At 48.9% G+C, this 17,493-nt stretch overlaps 2 protein-coding genes across 5 annotated transcripts; one reads left to right on the forward strand and one right to left on the reverse strand.

Annotated features, from left to right (window-relative positions):
* The first annotated feature begins 1,330 nt into the window (after positions 1-1,330).
* LOC109743171 (uncharacterized) lies at positions 1,331-5,653 on the forward strand. 4 transcript variants are annotated; one of them, XM_020302246.4, is made up of 5 exons: positions 1,332-1,874; positions 2,704-2,819; positions 2,994-3,156; positions 3,335-3,418; positions 5,127-5,653. In XM_020302246.4, exons 1-5 carry the CDS (start codon positions 1,620-1,622, stop codon positions 5,145-5,147), a joined length of 639 nt encoding a protein of 212 aa, XP_020157835.1. In that variant the 5' UTR covers positions 1,332-1,619; the 3' UTR covers positions 5,148-5,653. The 4 variants fall into 4 exon arrangements, 3 of the variants coding, with proteins under 3 accessions (XP_040255292.1, XP_020157835.1, XP_040255291.1); XM_040399358.2 differs by lacking the exon at positions 5,127-5,653 and having other exon boundaries at positions 1,331-1,874; positions 3,321-4,404; XM_040399357.3 differs by lacking the exon at positions 5,127-5,653 and having other exon boundaries at positions 1,334-1,874; positions 3,335-4,404.
* A 7,900-nt stretch (positions 5,654-13,553) lies between these two features.
* Positions 13,554-13,910, reverse strand: LOC109743169 (transcription initiation factor IIB-like). The gene has a single exon (XM_020302242.1). The coding sequence runs from the start codon at positions 13,908-13,910 to the stop codon at positions 13,554-13,556; it is 357 nt and encodes a 118-aa protein (XP_020157831.1).
* Positions 13,911-17,493: the final 3,583 nt, after the last annotated feature.

Below are 17,493 nucleotides of genomic sequence, written 5' to 3' on the forward strand. Positions count from 1 at the left end.
CTTTGTTTTCAGCAAGGCCAGTGGGATTGACAACCTCACTGTCTAGTTGGGGCAAAGTAATTTGGTTGTGTTGTGCAGGTCTCTACTTCAACCTTGGTGCCATTCTTTGTTTCCTACTAGTCGATTAAACCTTGGTTTCATAACTAAGGGGAATACTTATTGCTGTCTACATCACCACCTTCCTCTTGGGGTTTCCCAACTTGACTGACATCATCAAGCTCCTCCGCCACCCCGCGAGCTCCTCCGCCGCTGCTGCTACGCTCGCGTCCAGATCACCACAATGAGACGGGTGGAGCAGCCGCTCCACTTTTTCCTCTCTTTTTTCCTTGCCCTGATTCCTCCTTCGAGATGGGTGGAGCTGCTGCAGCTCTGATTCCAACCACACGATGATTCCTCCATGCTCTAATTCCTCCATGATTTGCTCCCAATCGCACAGGTGGAGCTGGTGCTCTTGCTTTGATTCTTGCATGGAGACGGGCCAAGCTACTGCTGCTCTAGTTCCAATCTCACGGTCAGTACGGGACTGGATGCGAGCGGAGGAGTTCCTCCTCGCCATGGCCGAGCAGGGACGTGGTCAACCGCCTCTCTTGGTGCTGCTCCAATCTTTAATCTGCCCCACGACTTGATTTTTCATCTTGATTCCTCTTAATTTTTACTACTAGTTTGTATCGATTTGTGGCTAAAAAATTGGACCAAATCAGAGGACACGGCGGGCGCTCTTGGTCGGACTTCGGGGACTGGACCGCCAACGCGTCACCTGACGCAGAAGGCTGGGCCGGCGAGGTGCAGGACCCCGGGGAATAGCTGTCGGAAGTGGACATCGTCATCTCGCTGCAGTGGAGCTGCTCCACCTCGCCCTACTGTGATCTTGGGACGACGTCTTGAACGGCGTCAGCCCCAAATACTCAGTGAGGAGGTCGAGAACGACATGGGGTTTCCATTCCCGGCGCTCGACGAGGACGACATCGACGGCGAGGCAGGGCAGGCATGATGTTTCAGACTTCTGACGAAACTGAAACTGCACTGATGCAGGCTGGGGCGGATAATTTGGGGTACACCGCTGGGGCATCGTCCAAAAATTACCTCCGACGCAAAACGTCCCGCCCGTGACCCATCCGGACAAAAACGGACGGTTTGGGTAGTCCGGATGGGTCTGGCCGGTGCGGATGCCCTAACCATCTATCCAAGGTTACTTTGCAGAATTATTCACGTAAGTTATGCAAATTGACACAATATAATTCAGGGTATTTTCAATTAAACCTAGGTCAAATGACGAAATTGCACCCACTGAATGTGGGCCGGCTGGGTCGAAGCAACCGGTTCGACCGAGCCGGTCAACCCAGTCCACGCCCCGCGTCGTCCTCCCCTTCTCCTCTTCCTCGCTCTTGCGACCGAAATCGCCGCCGCCGTCGCCGTCGCCGCTCAACCCCGGCCGCCTCCGGTGGTTTCTGCCGCCGTCGCCTAGCGCGAACGACGCACCTAGCCGCCCTTTATCATCTCCTCCTCTTAGATTTTCCGGGCGCCTCCTCGTGCGGCTGTGCCCTACCCCGCATGGGAGCTAGGGTTTGCGCCCCTCGTCGGAGTTGAACTCCGGCGGCCGTCCTGGTGCTCGGGTGGTCATGGTCGCCGCCCCCTCCCCCGCCCTAACCGCCGCGGACGCGAGGCAGGCCGCGGCGAGGAAGAAGGAGGAGGACGACGAGGAGGTCGTCTGCTTCATCTGCTTCGACGGTGGAGACCTCGTCGTCTGCGATTGGAGGTGCGACGCCGCAGTGCGCGACTTCTTCCACGCCTGGATGGTCATTGAGCGCGCCCCTCCTGATTGCAGTCAGTGCCGCCGCCGTCTCCAAGCTGCAGAGTCCCGTTCCTTTCAGCCCGTGCGTTTCCTCAGCGTGAGATCGATCGGGATGTCCCTAATCTACTGTGTGTACTTTTAACTGAATTTCCGACAGTGCGTTTGCTCAGCGTGAGATGGATCATCGAGGTTAGTGTGCCAGCACCGCACTCTGCTCAGCGTGAGATTTCCGACAGTTAACTAATTAGTCTTATGAGCTTTATTAGTGCACTACATGGTTACATCGCTCTGCAATTCTGCATTTCTTTACTTCTGATATCCTCGCTTTTCTCCATACTTGTTTAGCGGTATATTTAACTGTAAATGATAACAATATTCTGTGCATTTATGCACTTCTTTAGTAGGCAAGAACGCTAGGTAAAGAAATGATGTAAATCTCCTTCGTCTATTTATACAAGGACATGGTAACCGCCCCAGTTTCTTTATTAGTGAAACCAAACATCTGGCTCAATACATCAATCTATGGGCATAGACATTTGTAGGGGTTTACACCTTATGTGCTATTCTTTTGCAGATCGGCAGAAATAGCCTTAGCCAATTCCAAATAATGAAAGTTCAAAACAGGCAAACTAAAACGTTTGCTGCTATATGATACACACTGAATACACCCAGATAGCCTTCTTTTGTTTGTGTTGTGATCTGCCGATTCCTGTTTTAGCAATCCTTATTTGTTGATTCAAAGTCACAGAGTTATTGAAGTTAGGTTTCTCGTAGCTACACGGGCAGGCTGCTTAGCATTGCACTAACTAGTTTGGTGGTAGAAAAGTTTCTGTTCCAGTTCTTCCCTATGTTGGTCTTCACTTGCTATTTTCAACAGCCACATGAACTTAATGTATTCTTTTTTTATTCAGTTGCCACACGTGCTGCCATCTGAAAAAGCATTTTATGCTGCTGTATCTTCCCTTGGCATCTACAGCAAAGATGTTTACGATGGAAAGGGGCTATTTAGCGCCGCTTGTGTTTGGTGGTAAGTTTCTTTATTTTTTTCCTTCCACGGAACTAATTAAAACAAGTTAGAGCAGAATTATGGCAGAAACAAGAGACTATTGTTGTTATATGTTCTTAAATTATTAGAGTTTCCTTACCAATACATTTGCAATATGGTTCGTTCCTACTCTGATGCTTGCTCTCTTGATGCCAGGATGTTTCGTGCTTATGGACATGACAAAGTCTGGGTTTTGGATGGAGGTTTGCCCCAGTGGCGTGCTTCTGGGTATGGCGTGGAATCAAGTGCCTCCAGCGATGCTATCTTAAAAGCTAGTGCTGCTAGTGAAGCAATCGAGAAGGTTTACCAGGGGCAGTCGGTAACTTTTTCTATTCTTCTCTTCTATGTTTTATGCTACAGTAATAACCATACTTCGCTGAATTAAATCACACCATGAGTCTTTTTGATCATTTGCTTTCAGTCTGTCATGGTTTGCTGAAGAATGTTCTTTTGACATCATTGTTTTTCTATACTGAGCTGAAGCTTGCTGCTTCCAGGACATGGATAGAGGAGATTATTTTGAATTAAGTTTGGGCAAAAAAGACCTGGACAGATCAAAGAAATACATCCAGACGTTGCAGGTATCACCATATTCCATTGCTATTACTATATTTGTATTAGTACCCCGATATTAGTATGTGGTTCATTTTCCAGATTTGATATTAGTAGCCTGAGAAATAATATATTGGAAAAACTTAAATTTATTGGAAAAACATTTGCTGTTGGACAGTTATGATTTTTAGTGTCTACGCTGATGGTTTCATATTCAGTTGTTGTGATGATGATAATTGTTATGATTTATTCCTTTACAATGATCTGTAGCTGCTGTAGTGGATTATTACATGATTCTGGACCATGATATGCTCAGTTTTACACATGTAAAATATAGATTTCCCAGTGGCATGTGTATTGAGATGCCTTACTTGTTCGTCTATTGATTACTTGGTTATTTGTGACTTCTGCTGCTCTAGTGCTTGCTTTAGATGATCTGATTTTCAATAAGTGCATGTTATAACACTAAAAACATTATGATCATCAAAGTAGTGTACTCTCTTGCCAAGTATTTCTCAGTACAGGAGTTCAGTTAGTGATATTGCTCTGCTAATTCACAACTACATGAAGTACCATATAACTTGAGAAATCCTCAACTCTGATCCTAGCTGCAACTACTTCACAAAGTTGGGACTGAAACCAACTTTCTGTTAATTCACAAAGTTGTCTATTTTCTCTTTCTATTCTAATCTTTCTGTTAAAGTGTTATTGTATTTACTATGCACATCGGGGCCAAGAGGCTGTCTACAAGCCTAGAACTCGAGTGTAACTTGCTTCTTGTCAAGCTTATTTTCTTTCAGAGTTAAATTGCGTTAAATATTTCTTTTGGCCATTAATTTTCTTGTCGAGCTGTCGCGTGTGGAGGAGCAGGCGAGCTGCTGCTGCTGGAGATCATGTGCTCCTGCTAGATCTTCATTGTTAGGTCGAAACTGAATGTTGGTGTGGTTGATTTTGATTTGAATTGTAAACGGAATGTCGTGGTTGATTTGAAATCTAAATTGAAATGTACTGTTTATAGCTGTTGTACTATCTGTGTAAAAGCATGGCTGTAATGGATTTGTATTGGAAATGGTGCATGAAAAGTGCCTCTAATATAATTATAGTAGGCACTATTGAATTTGTCTTAGAAGGAATAAAGAGGCAATATTAATAGTGCCTCCACATGTTGCTTTAGAAGGCACTTTTGAAATTGCCTACAAAGATAAATATAGACAATCTAAATAGTGCCTCTAAATCTCACTTTAGAAGGCACTTTTGAAATTGCCTAGAAAGAAATAAAGAGGTAATATCACTAGTGCCTTCCTCTAACTTTAGAAGGCACTTTTCATGTTGCCCCTAAAGATATATAGAGGCAAAATCAATAGTGCCTCTAAATCTCACTTTAGAAGGCCCTTTTTAGGAGTGTCACTAAATACCTTTCTAGTTTAAACATTCCCTAGCACTTTTTTTATGCCTTTAGAAACAATTATAGGCACTTTTGATACTTTAGAAGGCACTTTTGAGTGCCATCTATTTGAGGACGTGGTGTAGTGCTCCCTCCGTCCCTGTATCTAGTCCTCTTTTAGTGTGTACGTTCGCTTGAACGTACACACTAAAAGAGGACTAGATACATTTGCTTCACAAAGCTAAAACATCTTATATTTTGGGACGTTGGGAGTAATTCATAAGTGTAATTTTTTCCTTATATGACACTGCCGTTTGATCCGTCTGTCATGTCATTCCGTCAAATGTTTTTAGGGTGGACTAAAATACCCTTGACGTCTAGGAAGGAGACGCACTGGGCATCGGCGTGCTTGCCGACGAGCACGGGGGGCCTAGTCCAGTGAGAAGGCGTGCGGTGCAGTGCTCGTGGCCTGCTCTACATCCAGCAATGAGGTGTGCTGGCGGAGCAGCAGGATGGGCGAGGCGTGAGATTAGGATCAGTAGCTGGATGCTCTTGCATGTACTTTAGATCGATAAAAAAAAGAACGAAAAAACAAAAGAGCCGCAGGATGTTAATTTGCGCACAAACTCTCTCTCGCAATCCAGTTTCAGTGCTTTGTCTTCAGGTTATTAGCAGCTAGTCACGGTTCGGCGACTACAGCGCGTCCCTCCTGTCCTACCTACCTCGTCCCGCCTGTATGCGTGCTGGACTTCTGCTTTTAGCCGACGCACGTAAACAGTACTGTGTTGTTGAAATAAAATTGATTCCATGACTAGCTAACATGTTTTGGGCCCTGTTTGGTATTTTAACCCTGAGCAATACAACAACATTTGTTTTGTAATTTGTTTGTCACTAGGGGCAAAAGCATCTTTCTAGTCTTCAACTAACACTGTTTGCTATCAAAATGCACTAGTCTCATATAAGGCAAAAATATTTACACTACGTGTCAAATAAGGGAGTGAAAAAGTTTCGTGTCAAATAAGGAATCATATTTGGAAGTAGTGTCAAATGAGGAATTCTCTCCATTTTTAGAGCTGTTTTAAGATACCCTCAAATGAATAACAACCATTCATTTGAGTGGATCTAAAGGCCCTAAATATATTATACTAGTGCTAAAAAGAAGACTAGTATAAATTATACTACTCATCAAATCAGCACTAGTATAACAGGCCGGTGTCGGGGCCCGGCCCAAAATCCTTCCAGCCCCAACGTAGCGCCGCCCGACCCCAGACCTGGTCAACTTCATTCATCGATCCCAAATCTCATCCTAAATCCCGTCTGTCCCCTCCAACCCCTCCTTCGCATCGCCTCCTTAGTCCGGCGTTCGTCGTCGTCGAGCGCGTTCCTTCGGGATATATGCCACGAGTATCGGATCGGAGTGCTGAGGAAGGCGGCGCCCTTGACCTGGCGGCAGGAGTCGGCGGAGGCGGTGTCCGCCGTGCTGCTGGGCTGGCCATGGCCTTCCTTGGCTCGTGCAGGATTGTTGGTTCGGCTGGCCCCGGCTATGTGGAAGACGGCCGATGCGGCGGCCGTGGTGATCCAGCACCCCCGCGCATGGAGGCCTAGCGCCTATTCAGGCGGCCCTAACCGGCCTCCACGTCTCAGGTTGTGGAGGCGCTAGATAAACTGCATTGATTAACATAAACCGATATCATAAATCAAACCACTTTAATTATCAAATTAAATAATTGGTGCACCGTGCCACCGTTCATTTGGCACCGGGGCTAGCAGGGAAGCACCATGTCCAGGCCAGCCCGATGCTCTGCGACCAGGCCATTGGTCCTTTACCGCCAGAGGTCGTCAAACCACTCCCAAGCTGCGGCCGAATTACGAGGCCACGACGCTCCGCCACGCCCGTGCGGGGCCGCCTCCGTCACGGCGGCGACGCTCGCGCTCCTGGCCATCCTCGCCGTCGCGCTCGGTAGCAGGCCAGCAGCTGTGGACGATTAACTCTCACCCAGATCGAGAAAGAATTAGAAGTTGGGCCTAATTTGTTAGTATTTTTCCCAAATAATTATAAGTTGGGCTAACTGGGCCAAAATTTTCTCAGCCGTTAGATGAGATTATACTAGTCTTATTTGGGGAGTAGTAAAAGGTACCGTAGAAGTTGCCCATTTTTATTAGGGTAGCTTGTAATGTTGGGAGTCGGCTTCGTCGTCACAGGGCGGAGCCAAGGCTAGCCAGCCGGGTGCACATGACACCCCCTAGGAAAAATTTCTTTGTAATATTATCATTATTTTCACCACATATACACCCCATAAATTTGTCTTTTATCTATTATAGTACCCTCTGTGCACCCTGATTTCAAATGGTCTAGCTCCGCCACTGTTTGTCGTGCCTCCTAAGCTGGGAGGTAATTTCGGTGTACATGTCTTCTAGGGAGATCACAATGTTCTGGTCCGTTGATGATTATGAACGCATCTGCTAGACGAAAATGAAGTTCACGTTCAAAGAAACTGAACCAGTGAATCGAGCAACCACTGGAGACAGAATAAGACAGCATGCGACAATCGATTGAAGGCTGATCCAAACATCAGGATTCATTGTCTGGATGGCTGTCTCAAACCGTTTCCTATTTTGAGTTGTAATACGAGTCTATCTAAACTTAGTGGCGACTGCGGTTGCGTTAATCGGTTTTATGTTTGATCTTTCTAAACTTTAGTTTGCTTTTGCTTTTCTTCTCGGTTGATACCTTTTTTGGTATTAGCTAGAGAAACTATTTGTTCTGTTACCCTTTGGTACCGGAAGCCGGCTCCTTTTTTACCATAAAAAAAGAAACAGAACCTGAACAATCCTTGTAGGTGTAGATTGTTTCAACTTGGAGACCGGAATGAAGTTTCACACACGATGAGCAATGCGTTCATCTCGCAGATGGATGTGCAGGGATTGTCCAGACTCCAGAGTCGTTCTCGGGATTTCGTTGGATGATCGTGTTTTCCTCTTGCTTCTGATCAATCAGACAGTACTTAGCATGTGATTGGTTTCTACTGTAAGTGCCGATTTGTTCTTTGCTACCTGAAAGCATTTCCTTTCACCCACGACATTGTCACACTATATCGGAGTACTAACCAGCAAAATACAGAGACGAAAGAAATAGTAGTGTAATAAGGAAAATGCTAGCGCGCCTCCAGAGGATCGATCCTCCGGGTGAGCTAGCGACGACCGAACAGGCCCACCTACACAGCGTACAGGAAAAAAGGAAAACGTGTTTGCAGCAGGTCCCACCACGTTCCCCTACCTCCTCCTTCCTCACGCGAGTACGCGACTCGTCTCAACCTACATTCCCATCGCCATCTGACCGCCGCTGAAGGAGGAGCTCCGGCCCGTCCCATGGAGGAGCCCGCCCCGCGCTGTGCCGCCCATTATATTTTTTTGCATATTATATTGTATAATTTTGTATTGCATGGAAATTTTATTTGCTACATTTGATATGCTGGTTTGCATTATAGGAGTCTCGCCGGAGTACCTCGCCGAAATATTTTGCCATGATGCTTATATTAGCACAATATTTTTGCTACAATCGGTTTATATTTTTGCTATAACTATTCATCTGATTTGCATCATAAAAGTCACCGGAGGACTTTGACGGATTTTTTTGCTACGATGCTATATTAGTACAATTTTTTTGATCCAACGTCTCCGCGAGGTCTCTTTCGCCGGATTTTTTTTGCTACGATATTTCATTAGTACAAAAATTTTTTGCTCCGACCTCTCCGGCAAGGTCAGATAGAGAGGTCGGAGGATCGGCTGGCCGGATCCTTTGAAGGACGGCTAGCTAGTCCTTTCCTAGTAATAATACCTTAATTCATCACTGCCCAGGAGTTCCGAGTTATTAAGTAGCCAAACAAGTAGGAATACGCAGTACTGAACTGACGAATGACTGTTCTAATCAATACAGTTCGCATAAATACAGAGCAATCCGACAAGAAAGACGTGTAGATAGGCCAAGAATCGTGTAGTTTCGGACGAACTGCGAAATTGGCGGGAGGGGAGAGCAAGAAAGAGGCCATGGCGGCACGTCCGATCCGATCAGCCGAAGAGCAGCTCGGCATGCGGGCGCAGTTTCCTGCACACCATGTAGATGGTCATGTCGGAGACTCCGGTGGCCGCTGCCACGTCCTTGCCGGGCTTCCAGGCGCCGGCGCGCTCCAGGGTCAGGCAGGCAATGGCGGCCGCCACGGACCCCGGGCTGTGCGGCACGTCGAGGGCGCCCTCCTCGAGCCGCCGCGCCGCCTCCAGAGCCACCGTCTCCTCCGCCTCTGCCAGCCCGATATACGCGCTGAAGCGGCGCAGGAAGCTGGAGACGCTCACCATGCCGATGCATGTCAGCTGCCCGGCCTCTTCGAGCTGGCTCCTGATGTGCGATACCAGCCTGGCGATCTCCTTCATCGACTTCGGGCCGCCGTCTCCCGCTGCCGCCAGGGCCAGCTCCCTCAGAGACCGCGCCGAGTCCTCGTTGTGGCACGCGGTGGAGAGGCAGGCAGCGTAGACCAGCGGGGCGTTGCTTCGGAACTTGGACCGGCCCGGGCCATGCGGCCACGCACTGGCCTCCTCCATCTTCCGGAAAACCTCCTTGCCACGCTCACCTACCGCGGCCGGGAGACCGAGCCGAGCCGCCATGCCGGAGATGGCCGCCTCGAACCCCTCGTCCCCGTCTGACGGGGGTTGCGAGCCCGGCCAGAGCCGGTCCACCATGCTGGAGACTGCAGTGCCGGACCACTCGACCCCGTCAGAGCCTGGGACAAGCCGGTCTGCCCTGCCGGCTGCCTCCTCCTCCCCGAGCCGCCTCTTGATGTGCGCGACCAGTGTGGCAATATCCTTCGGCGAGGCCGCGCCGCCGTCCGCGGCTGCTGCCCGGGCCAGCTCCCTCGGCGACAGCGCCGAGCCGTCTGTGCTGCACGCGATCGAGAGGCAGGCCGCGTAGGCCAGCCCCTTGCTGAGGTCCTTGGTCCAGCCCCTGCCGTAATGCCACGCGTTGGCCCTCTCCATCCTCCTGAACACCTCCTTGGCACGCTCCCCCACGGCGGCGGCGAGCCCGAGCCTAGCCGTCATGCCGGAGATGGCCGCCTCGAACACCTCGACCCCGCTGTTCATGCCCGGCGCGATCCGGTGCGCCATGGTAGAGATTGCCGCGTCGGACCCCTCCGCCCCGTCCGACGATGGATGCGAGCCTAGCACGAGCCGGTACGGCATGCCGGAGACTGCCGCAGCGGACCCCTCGGCCCCGTCCGACGGTGGGTGCGAGCCCGGCACGACCCGGTGCGCCATGCCGGAGAGAGCCGCGTCGGACCCCTCGGCCCCGTGCGAGCCCGGCCCGCCCCCCTGCCCTAGCTCTTGCCCGACGCGCGCCGCCGGCACGGGAGGATCCGTGCGCTGCTTCTTGCGGACGTTGAGCTCGATTGCGAGGAAGGATTGGCCCAGGATGCGCTCGCACTCGCTGCACCTAAGGTAGTCGAGGCAGACGCAGCCGACCACCGCCGCCGCCGGGGCGCGCCCGCCAGCCGGGTAGTACAAGCTGTAAAGCAATTCGCGGTCGGCGGCGCGCACGGCAGCTAGCATCCTGGTTTCCATTGGGTGGCTCTGCCAGCGAGCGGCGCAGATGGTGGGACGGCGGGGGGTTGCCGGCTTGGGGTGCCTGTAGCCTATGCCCTATGGTGATGGTGTGGACACTGGGAAGCTTCCCCTTCCTGCCACGGCACGTGCAGAAGCCTAGCTGCTGCTCTGTTGATGACAATCTTTTTCACACAAATTCGGGTACTGCATTACTGTTTGATTATAACTAGAAAACCCTCCGAAAATATAAAGGAAATTGCAGTTTTCACCACTCTCTCTACATGTTTTTGCAAGGATCATCACATCTACAACTTTTCTGCAGTTTTTCACCACCTTTACGTCTAATCCGTTGCATATTTCACTAGTTATTTACTGATACATGACTAAGCTCGGTTGATAGAAAACTAATATTAGATCCCGCATTATGCACACAATTTATAAATCATTAAAATTTGAGAAAATGTATATCCATAAAAAAATGACTTTTGTGTGTGCGTGCACTGTACACTGTAATAGATCCATTTTATTAGAAGTGCCGATGCTTACTTAGAACTGGTCTTTGCAAAACAAATAATCATGTCAGACTAATAAACTATAAGAATATAATTGCCAGTCAAAATATAATACATCTATGCTTTACAAGTTATAATGGCTTAATTTTGATTCAATGACTATAAATTATGCTAAAGAAACATATCCGACGAACCGTACATAGATAAACTTTTACATTAAGTGAACCCGAAATAGTGTAGCATGTTTAAGTAGCCATTGATATGCACAAAAATTAGATGGATTAATTGAGCTAAGCGGTGGATTAACGAAAAAACTAGTGAAATGTGCAATATATTTGATGTAGAGATGGTGAAAACCGCAAAAAATAAAGTTGTAGAGGTGGTGATCCTTGCAAAAGCATGTAGAGAGGGTGGTGGAAACCACAATTTACTCAAAAATATACGACGACTATTTGGAGACACAAGTAGAGTGAGAAAATGACAAAAAGAACACCATATTTGTGACGGGCTTGACAAAAAGCACCATCTTCGGACTTTTTAATGCATAGATACCTCTTTTGAGGCACGGTTGTGACATATAGCACTGATTTTGCCAATTAGGCATCTTAAAACGTCTTCTGATAGCCGGGGCTCACGGTCGGAGTGTCAAATAAGGAACCATATTTTAGAAGTAGTGTCAAATAAGGAACTCTCTCTAGTACTCGTGTCAAAAACCAGTTGGACTTGCAAGTTCAACTTTTTTTTTTGATTGGTAGAAACAAAAGGAGAAAATTCTAGTCACGGATCTCAATGCAAACCTGGAGGGCCTAGATATGGTATTCACGTGCCTGGGTGCTGATAATTATTATGCAATATACTACAAAGCTCAATCACTTTAATTTCTTTTGATACTTCGACATTAATCGAAGAGGCGAGTCATAGTGATATTGCACACTAATTGCAAACTCACATCCAACGAATAAGCAAAAAATATTGAAGGAGGCAAAAAAACTTTGCATCTATCTATTACAGTTAAGAAAGAGTTTAAGAGAATTACAAGGAGCAAGAGGGGCTCCGCAAACAAGAAGGATTGTTGGCGGTGCGGATTTTTTTCCGGAATACCCGAGCGTTCCTCTCATTCCAAATTACCCAACTTGTTAGCATAGTGAGAGAGGCCATTGCCTTACGATCTTTGGGGTGGAGGGGTTTGACATGGCAATCCACCAATCCTTGATCGAGAGGTTGTTTGTCCAATCGACGGTTTGGGTTGCTCCTCCAATTGATCAACAACTTCAAGTATAAGGTTGTTATTAATATATGCTCCTTGTCGAAAAAGTATAAGGTTGTTCATGAGGGCGGTACTCTGGCGGCAAATCTATGATATCTGGCACATAGTGTACGTGTTAGTAGATCCGATGTTCTCTCCGCTACCATGCTTATTATTTTCTGTTCTTGCCAACATTTTAATCTATCAAAACATGGAATTCAAATTACCGAACAACAAATAAGAAGCATCATTCCTAAGAGCGTGAACCTCAAATAGGACATGCGCGCACGTTCATTCCAAATAAATTTGCCTTCCCGTCAACTCCACTGGATTTGATGGATCATTTGATTAATCAGGACGAACCTTATCAGTCCCTAGCGCATGTTGACGAATTAGCTCAACATATGCTAGCTCAGTCTGAATGTGGCGGAGATGTGTACGTCGATGATCGATGTCCTTGTATTTGAGTGTCTTGATAACACGAATGTTCACTGTATATGTAGAGAGGGTGGTGGAAACCACAATTTACTCAAAAATATACGATGACTCTTTGGAGACACAAGTAGAGTGAGAAAATGACAAAAAAAACACCATATTTGTGACGAGCTTGACAAAAACCATCATCTTCGGAGTTTTTAATGCATAAATACCTACTTTGAGGCACAGTTGTAACATATAGCATTGGTTTTGTAAATTAGGCATTTTAAACCGTCTTCTTAAACCGTCTTCTGATAGCCGGGACTCACGGTCGGAGTGTCAAATAAAGAACCATATTTTAGAAGTAGTGTCAAATAAGGAACTCTCTAGTACTCGTGTAAAAAACCTAGTCGAACTTGCAAGTTTTCTCTCCAACGCCCAGCCAACCTTGTCTTTCACCCCCTCAACGCAAGTGCACCCCCTGACCGGGTCAAGCAGGGCGGACAATTCCCTTATTTCTACTTGCCCAAACGAACGGCAAAAGGTCAAATTTAGTCCATCATCGGCGAGCACCTCCACCACGGTGCTCTCTTGTTGCCGACAACAGCGGTATAAGGCCAGGAAAACCACCTTAAGTGGACATGTTCCCAGCCAAACATCAGCCCAAAAACTGATTCTCCTGCCATTGCCCAAGGAGTAACAAGACCCAGCTTAAATCATCGCTCTTTGCCCAGGAGTTCCAAGTTAACTAGTCAAAGTAGGAACACGCAGTAGACGAATGAACGTCCTGAACTTCTGATCAGTAGTAGTACGTGCTAGTATAGTAGACATAAATACGATGGAATCAGACAACAAAGACGTACATACAGTGGCCAAGTCTTGTGTAGTGTACGTCCTTCAGCTTCAGCCGCGTAGATGGTCATCTGGGAGAGGCCGGTGGACGGGATCGATCAGTACCAAATTGCCAGGAAGAAGAGACCATGGCGGCAAGCCTGCAAGTACGTCCTTTAGCTTCAGCCGAAGAGCCGGTCGTGGTGCGGGCGCAGTTTCCTGCACACCGCGTAGATGGTCATCTGGGAGAGGCCGGTGGCCGCCGCCACGTCTTTCACGGACGTCACGGAGCCGGCGCGCTCGAGGACTAGAAAGACGACGGCGGCTGCGAGGGAATCCGCGTTGTGCGGTACGCCCAGCGCGCCCTCCTCCAGCCGCCGGGCCGCCTCCAGCGCCGCCGCCTCCTCCGCTTTCCCCAGCCCGACCAGCGCGCCGAACCGGCGCAGGTAGCTCGAGACGCCCACCACGCCGGTCCCGGCCTCCTCCTCCCCGAGCCGCTTCTTGATGTGCGCCACCAACCTGGCGATTTCCTTCCTCATGGCCGCGCCACCGTCCGCCGCTACCTCCCGGGCCAGCTCCCTCAGCGTTAGCGCCTAGCCGTCTGCGCGACACGCGATCGAGAGGCAGGCCGCGTAGGCCAGCGGCCCCCTGCTCCGGCCCAGGCTGCGCGGCCACGCCTTGGCGTCGTCCATCTTCTTGAACACCTCCTTGGCCCGCTCCCCGATGGTGGCCGCCAGCCCGAGCCGAGCCGCCATGTCGGAGATGGCCTCCTCGAACCCTTTGATCCCGTGCGACGGTGTAGGGTGCGAGACCGGGCCGAGCCGGACCGCCATGCTGGAGATTGCCGCGTCGGACCCCCTGACCCCGTCCGACGGTTGGTCCGAGCCCGGGACAAGCCGGTCCGCCATGCCGGCTGCCACGTCAGAACTCTCCACCCCGTCCGATGGTAGGTGCGAGCCCGGCACGAGCTGCTCCGACGACATGCCGGAGACTGCCGTGCGCGACCCTTCGGCCACGTGCCCGATCTGGAGTTGGACGCGCGCCGCCGGGATAGAAGTATGATCTATGCGCTGCTTCTTGAGAACGGCGAGCTCGATGGCGAGGAAGGAGTCGCCGAGGATGCACTCGCACTCGCGGCAACTGAGGTAGTCGAGACAGACGCAATCCACCGCCGCCGCCGTCGGGGCACGACCGCCGGCCGGGAAGTACAAGCTGTACAGCATGTCCTCGTTGGCGGCACGGACCTCTGCTAGCATGGGTTCCATTGCTAGGCGCAGACGGCCGTGGTTGCTGCTGTACTCTGTAGGGATATCTATGTCCGTGAAGCTGCGTCCCGCTATCGGTCGTCTGGGCCGTGGTTGTTCGGTCCTCGGTTAATATGCCCACCCCATCTGATCACGATCGTATGATGTGGACACTGGGCCGTTCCTTTACGACCCATGACGCCACGCCACGTGCTCAAGGCTGCTCTGTTGATGACAACTATCTTTTCACATATTTGGGTTCTGTACTATTGTATGGCCATGGCCAGAAACCCTCCAAAGGTGCACGATGATGACTCTTGTGTGGACATATAATAAGTACTCCCTTCGATCCAAAATAAGTGTCGCCCACTTAGTACAAAGTTTATACTAGCTTAGTATAAAATTTGAGACAGTTACTATGGATCGGAGGGAGTAATAAACAATAATGGATGCGGCTTTTTGTAGCTTAAGCTACATTTAGGTCGTTTTTTTGGAAAATTTAAAAACTACATTTGAAAGTTTCAAAAAATAAGGAAACATGTACCTAGATGTTGGCAATAATTTATTCTATGGCATGCAAAAATCGCAACTCGAAATTATTTATATTTTAGGCTGTACAATAATAACAAAAGTCTTGATCTAAACTACTCCGAATTATGTTTGAAACCTTCGAATTATGTTTGATTTGTCATTTTTTGCATGGCCCCAAATACTAGGTGTTTCGAGTTAAGATTTTTCACGTTTGTAGAGTACATTATTATCAAATCTAGAAATGATTTTCATAATTTTCAAAATCAGGCCGGGAGCTCGATTGGTAGGCATCTCCTAAATGACCTTCCCCACCCCCTCCTCCGTGAGATTTTGTAAACTTTGACTCATGTCTTTTAGAGAGGGAAATCGTGTGTAAATGCATATGATTAGTCCAATGAAGAACCTATTTCTTAGTCTTAGGGTTGCACATGCGTGCATCACTAAGACACATAATAGCAAAATTAGAGCAAAACATAATAGCAGATGTTTTTTTGGTTTAACTCAGAAAATTGTTAGATTCGTCATTTTGGTGTGGCCAAAACATAAAGTTTTTTGAGATGAAATTTTACACGTCGGAAGGGTACGTTGTTACAACATCTAAATTTTATGGAATCATGGACTCATATATAGTGCCACCATGCTGAACACATGCAGTCGACGGCTGTCTACGTGTAGACCTGACGGTTGCATGCAGGTCTCCAAAACCAAAAACGTCTATTGCATCCTTCCAACCCAAATCAGATCAGACGATAAAGCACCAAAGCACGAACCCCCCAAAAAAATGCAATCTACGGACGAGCCTACACATTGAAGTTGATTCAACTTACCATGAAATATGATCAATTTGGGACACAATACCAGGATCATGAAAAGGTTTTATATTTATTATATATTTTATTTTGACAACTCAGAAAATGTATCAAGTTATTTTAAAAAAATCAGCGTCTAACCGAAGTTGCGAGGAAGGGCTTCGTGGCACGCACAAATTAGTACTGAAATTCCGCATGACTTAAAAGATATTCAACTAACCCATACCAACGTAGAAGCGTGCCTGTAAACTTTGCAATTTTCTTAGGCGAGTTTGATACATATTGATTAATTTCACAGAAGAATAATTGCTTATTAAAACTCATACTAAATTAATAAAAACTATAAGAACATCAACATATTGATCAATGCCAACGAAAAAATTACTATGTTGCTCCGTGACAACGCACGGGTATTCAACTAGTGTTAAAACTTTGACTCTTGTCTTTTAGAGAGGGAAATCGTGTGTAAACGCATATTATTATTCCAATGATGAAACTATTTCTTAGGGTGGCACATGCGTGTACCACTAAGACACATAATGGTAAAATTAGAGCAAAACATATGTTACATGATTTAAGCTGAATAAACCTAGAGAAAATAACTGTTCGTACTATTAACATGTTTAGGATAAAATTAACCTAGACACATTAGGGTTTGTGGCTATGACCAAACATACTTGTGCACGTTCCGTGCCGGGTACGGCGTACGGGGCGGAAGGAACTGCCCAGTATCCGCGCTGTACGATCGTGATCGGCTTCACGGCCAAGCCGGCAACCCCCGCCGTCCCACCATCTGCGCCGCTCGCTGCCGGCACCCAATGGAAGCCCGTACGCTAGCAGAGGTGCGCGCCGCCAACGAGGACATGTTGTACAGCTTGTACTTCCCGGCCGGCGGGCGCGCCCCTCCGGTGGCGGTGGTCGGCTGCGTCTGCCTCGACTACCTCAGGTGCAGCGAGTGCGAGCGCATCCTGGGCCAATCCTTCCACGCGATCGAGCACGCCGTCCTCGAGAAGCAGCGCACAGATCACGGGGTCGAGGGGTCCGACGCGGCAGTCTCCGGCATGTCGGACCGGCTCGTGCCGGGCTAGTACCCACCGTCGGACGAGGCAATTTCCAGCATGGCGGACCGGACCGCGCCGGGCTCGAACAGCAGAGTCGAGGGGTTCGAGGTGGCCATCTCCGGCATGGCGGCTCGGCTCGGGCTCGCCGCCGCCGTGGGGGAGCGTGCCAAGGAGATGTACAAAAAGATGGAGAGGGCCAAGGCGTGGCATTATGGCAGGGGCTGGACCAAGGACCGGAGCAAGGGCCCGCTGGCCTACGCGGCCTGCCTCTCGATCGCGTGCAGCACAGACGGCTCGGCGCTGTCGCTGAGGGAGCTGGCCAGGGCGGCAGCCGCGGACGGCGGCGCGGCCTCGCGGAAGGATATTGCCACGCTGATCGCACACATGAAGAGGCGGCTCGGGGAATTGGAGACATTGGACGCAGCCGGCATGGCTGACCGGCTTGTCCCAGGCTCTCACCCACCGTCGCACGAAGTC

This window comes from Aegilops tauschii, chromosome 2 (assembly GCF_002575655.3).
Source record: "Aegilops tauschii subsp. strangulata cultivar AL8/78 chromosome 2, Aet v6.0, whole genome shotgun sequence".
NCBI classification, from domain to species: Eukaryota; Viridiplantae; Streptophyta; class Magnoliopsida; order Poales; family Poaceae; genus Aegilops; species Aegilops tauschii.

Bases quoted from the DNA above. Each gene is read 5' to 3' on its own strand.
- LOC109743171 (XM_040399357.3), top strand. From the start codon at position 1,620: ATGGTCGCCGCCCCCTCCCCCGCCCTAACCGCCGCGGACGCGAGGCAG. The intron at 1,875-2,703 runs GTGCGTTTCCTC...TTTTTTATTCAG, and splicing joins AGTCCCGTTCCTTTCAGCCC to TTGCCACACGTGCTGCCATC. The intron at 2,820-2,993 runs GTAAGTTTCTTT...TCTTGATGCCAG, and splicing joins AGCGCCGCTTGTGTTTGGTG to GATGTTTCGTGCTTATGGAC.
- LOC109743169 (XM_020302242.1), bottom strand. From the start codon at position 13,910: ATGAGGAAGGAAATCGCCAGGTTGGTGGCGCACATCAAGAAGCGGCTC.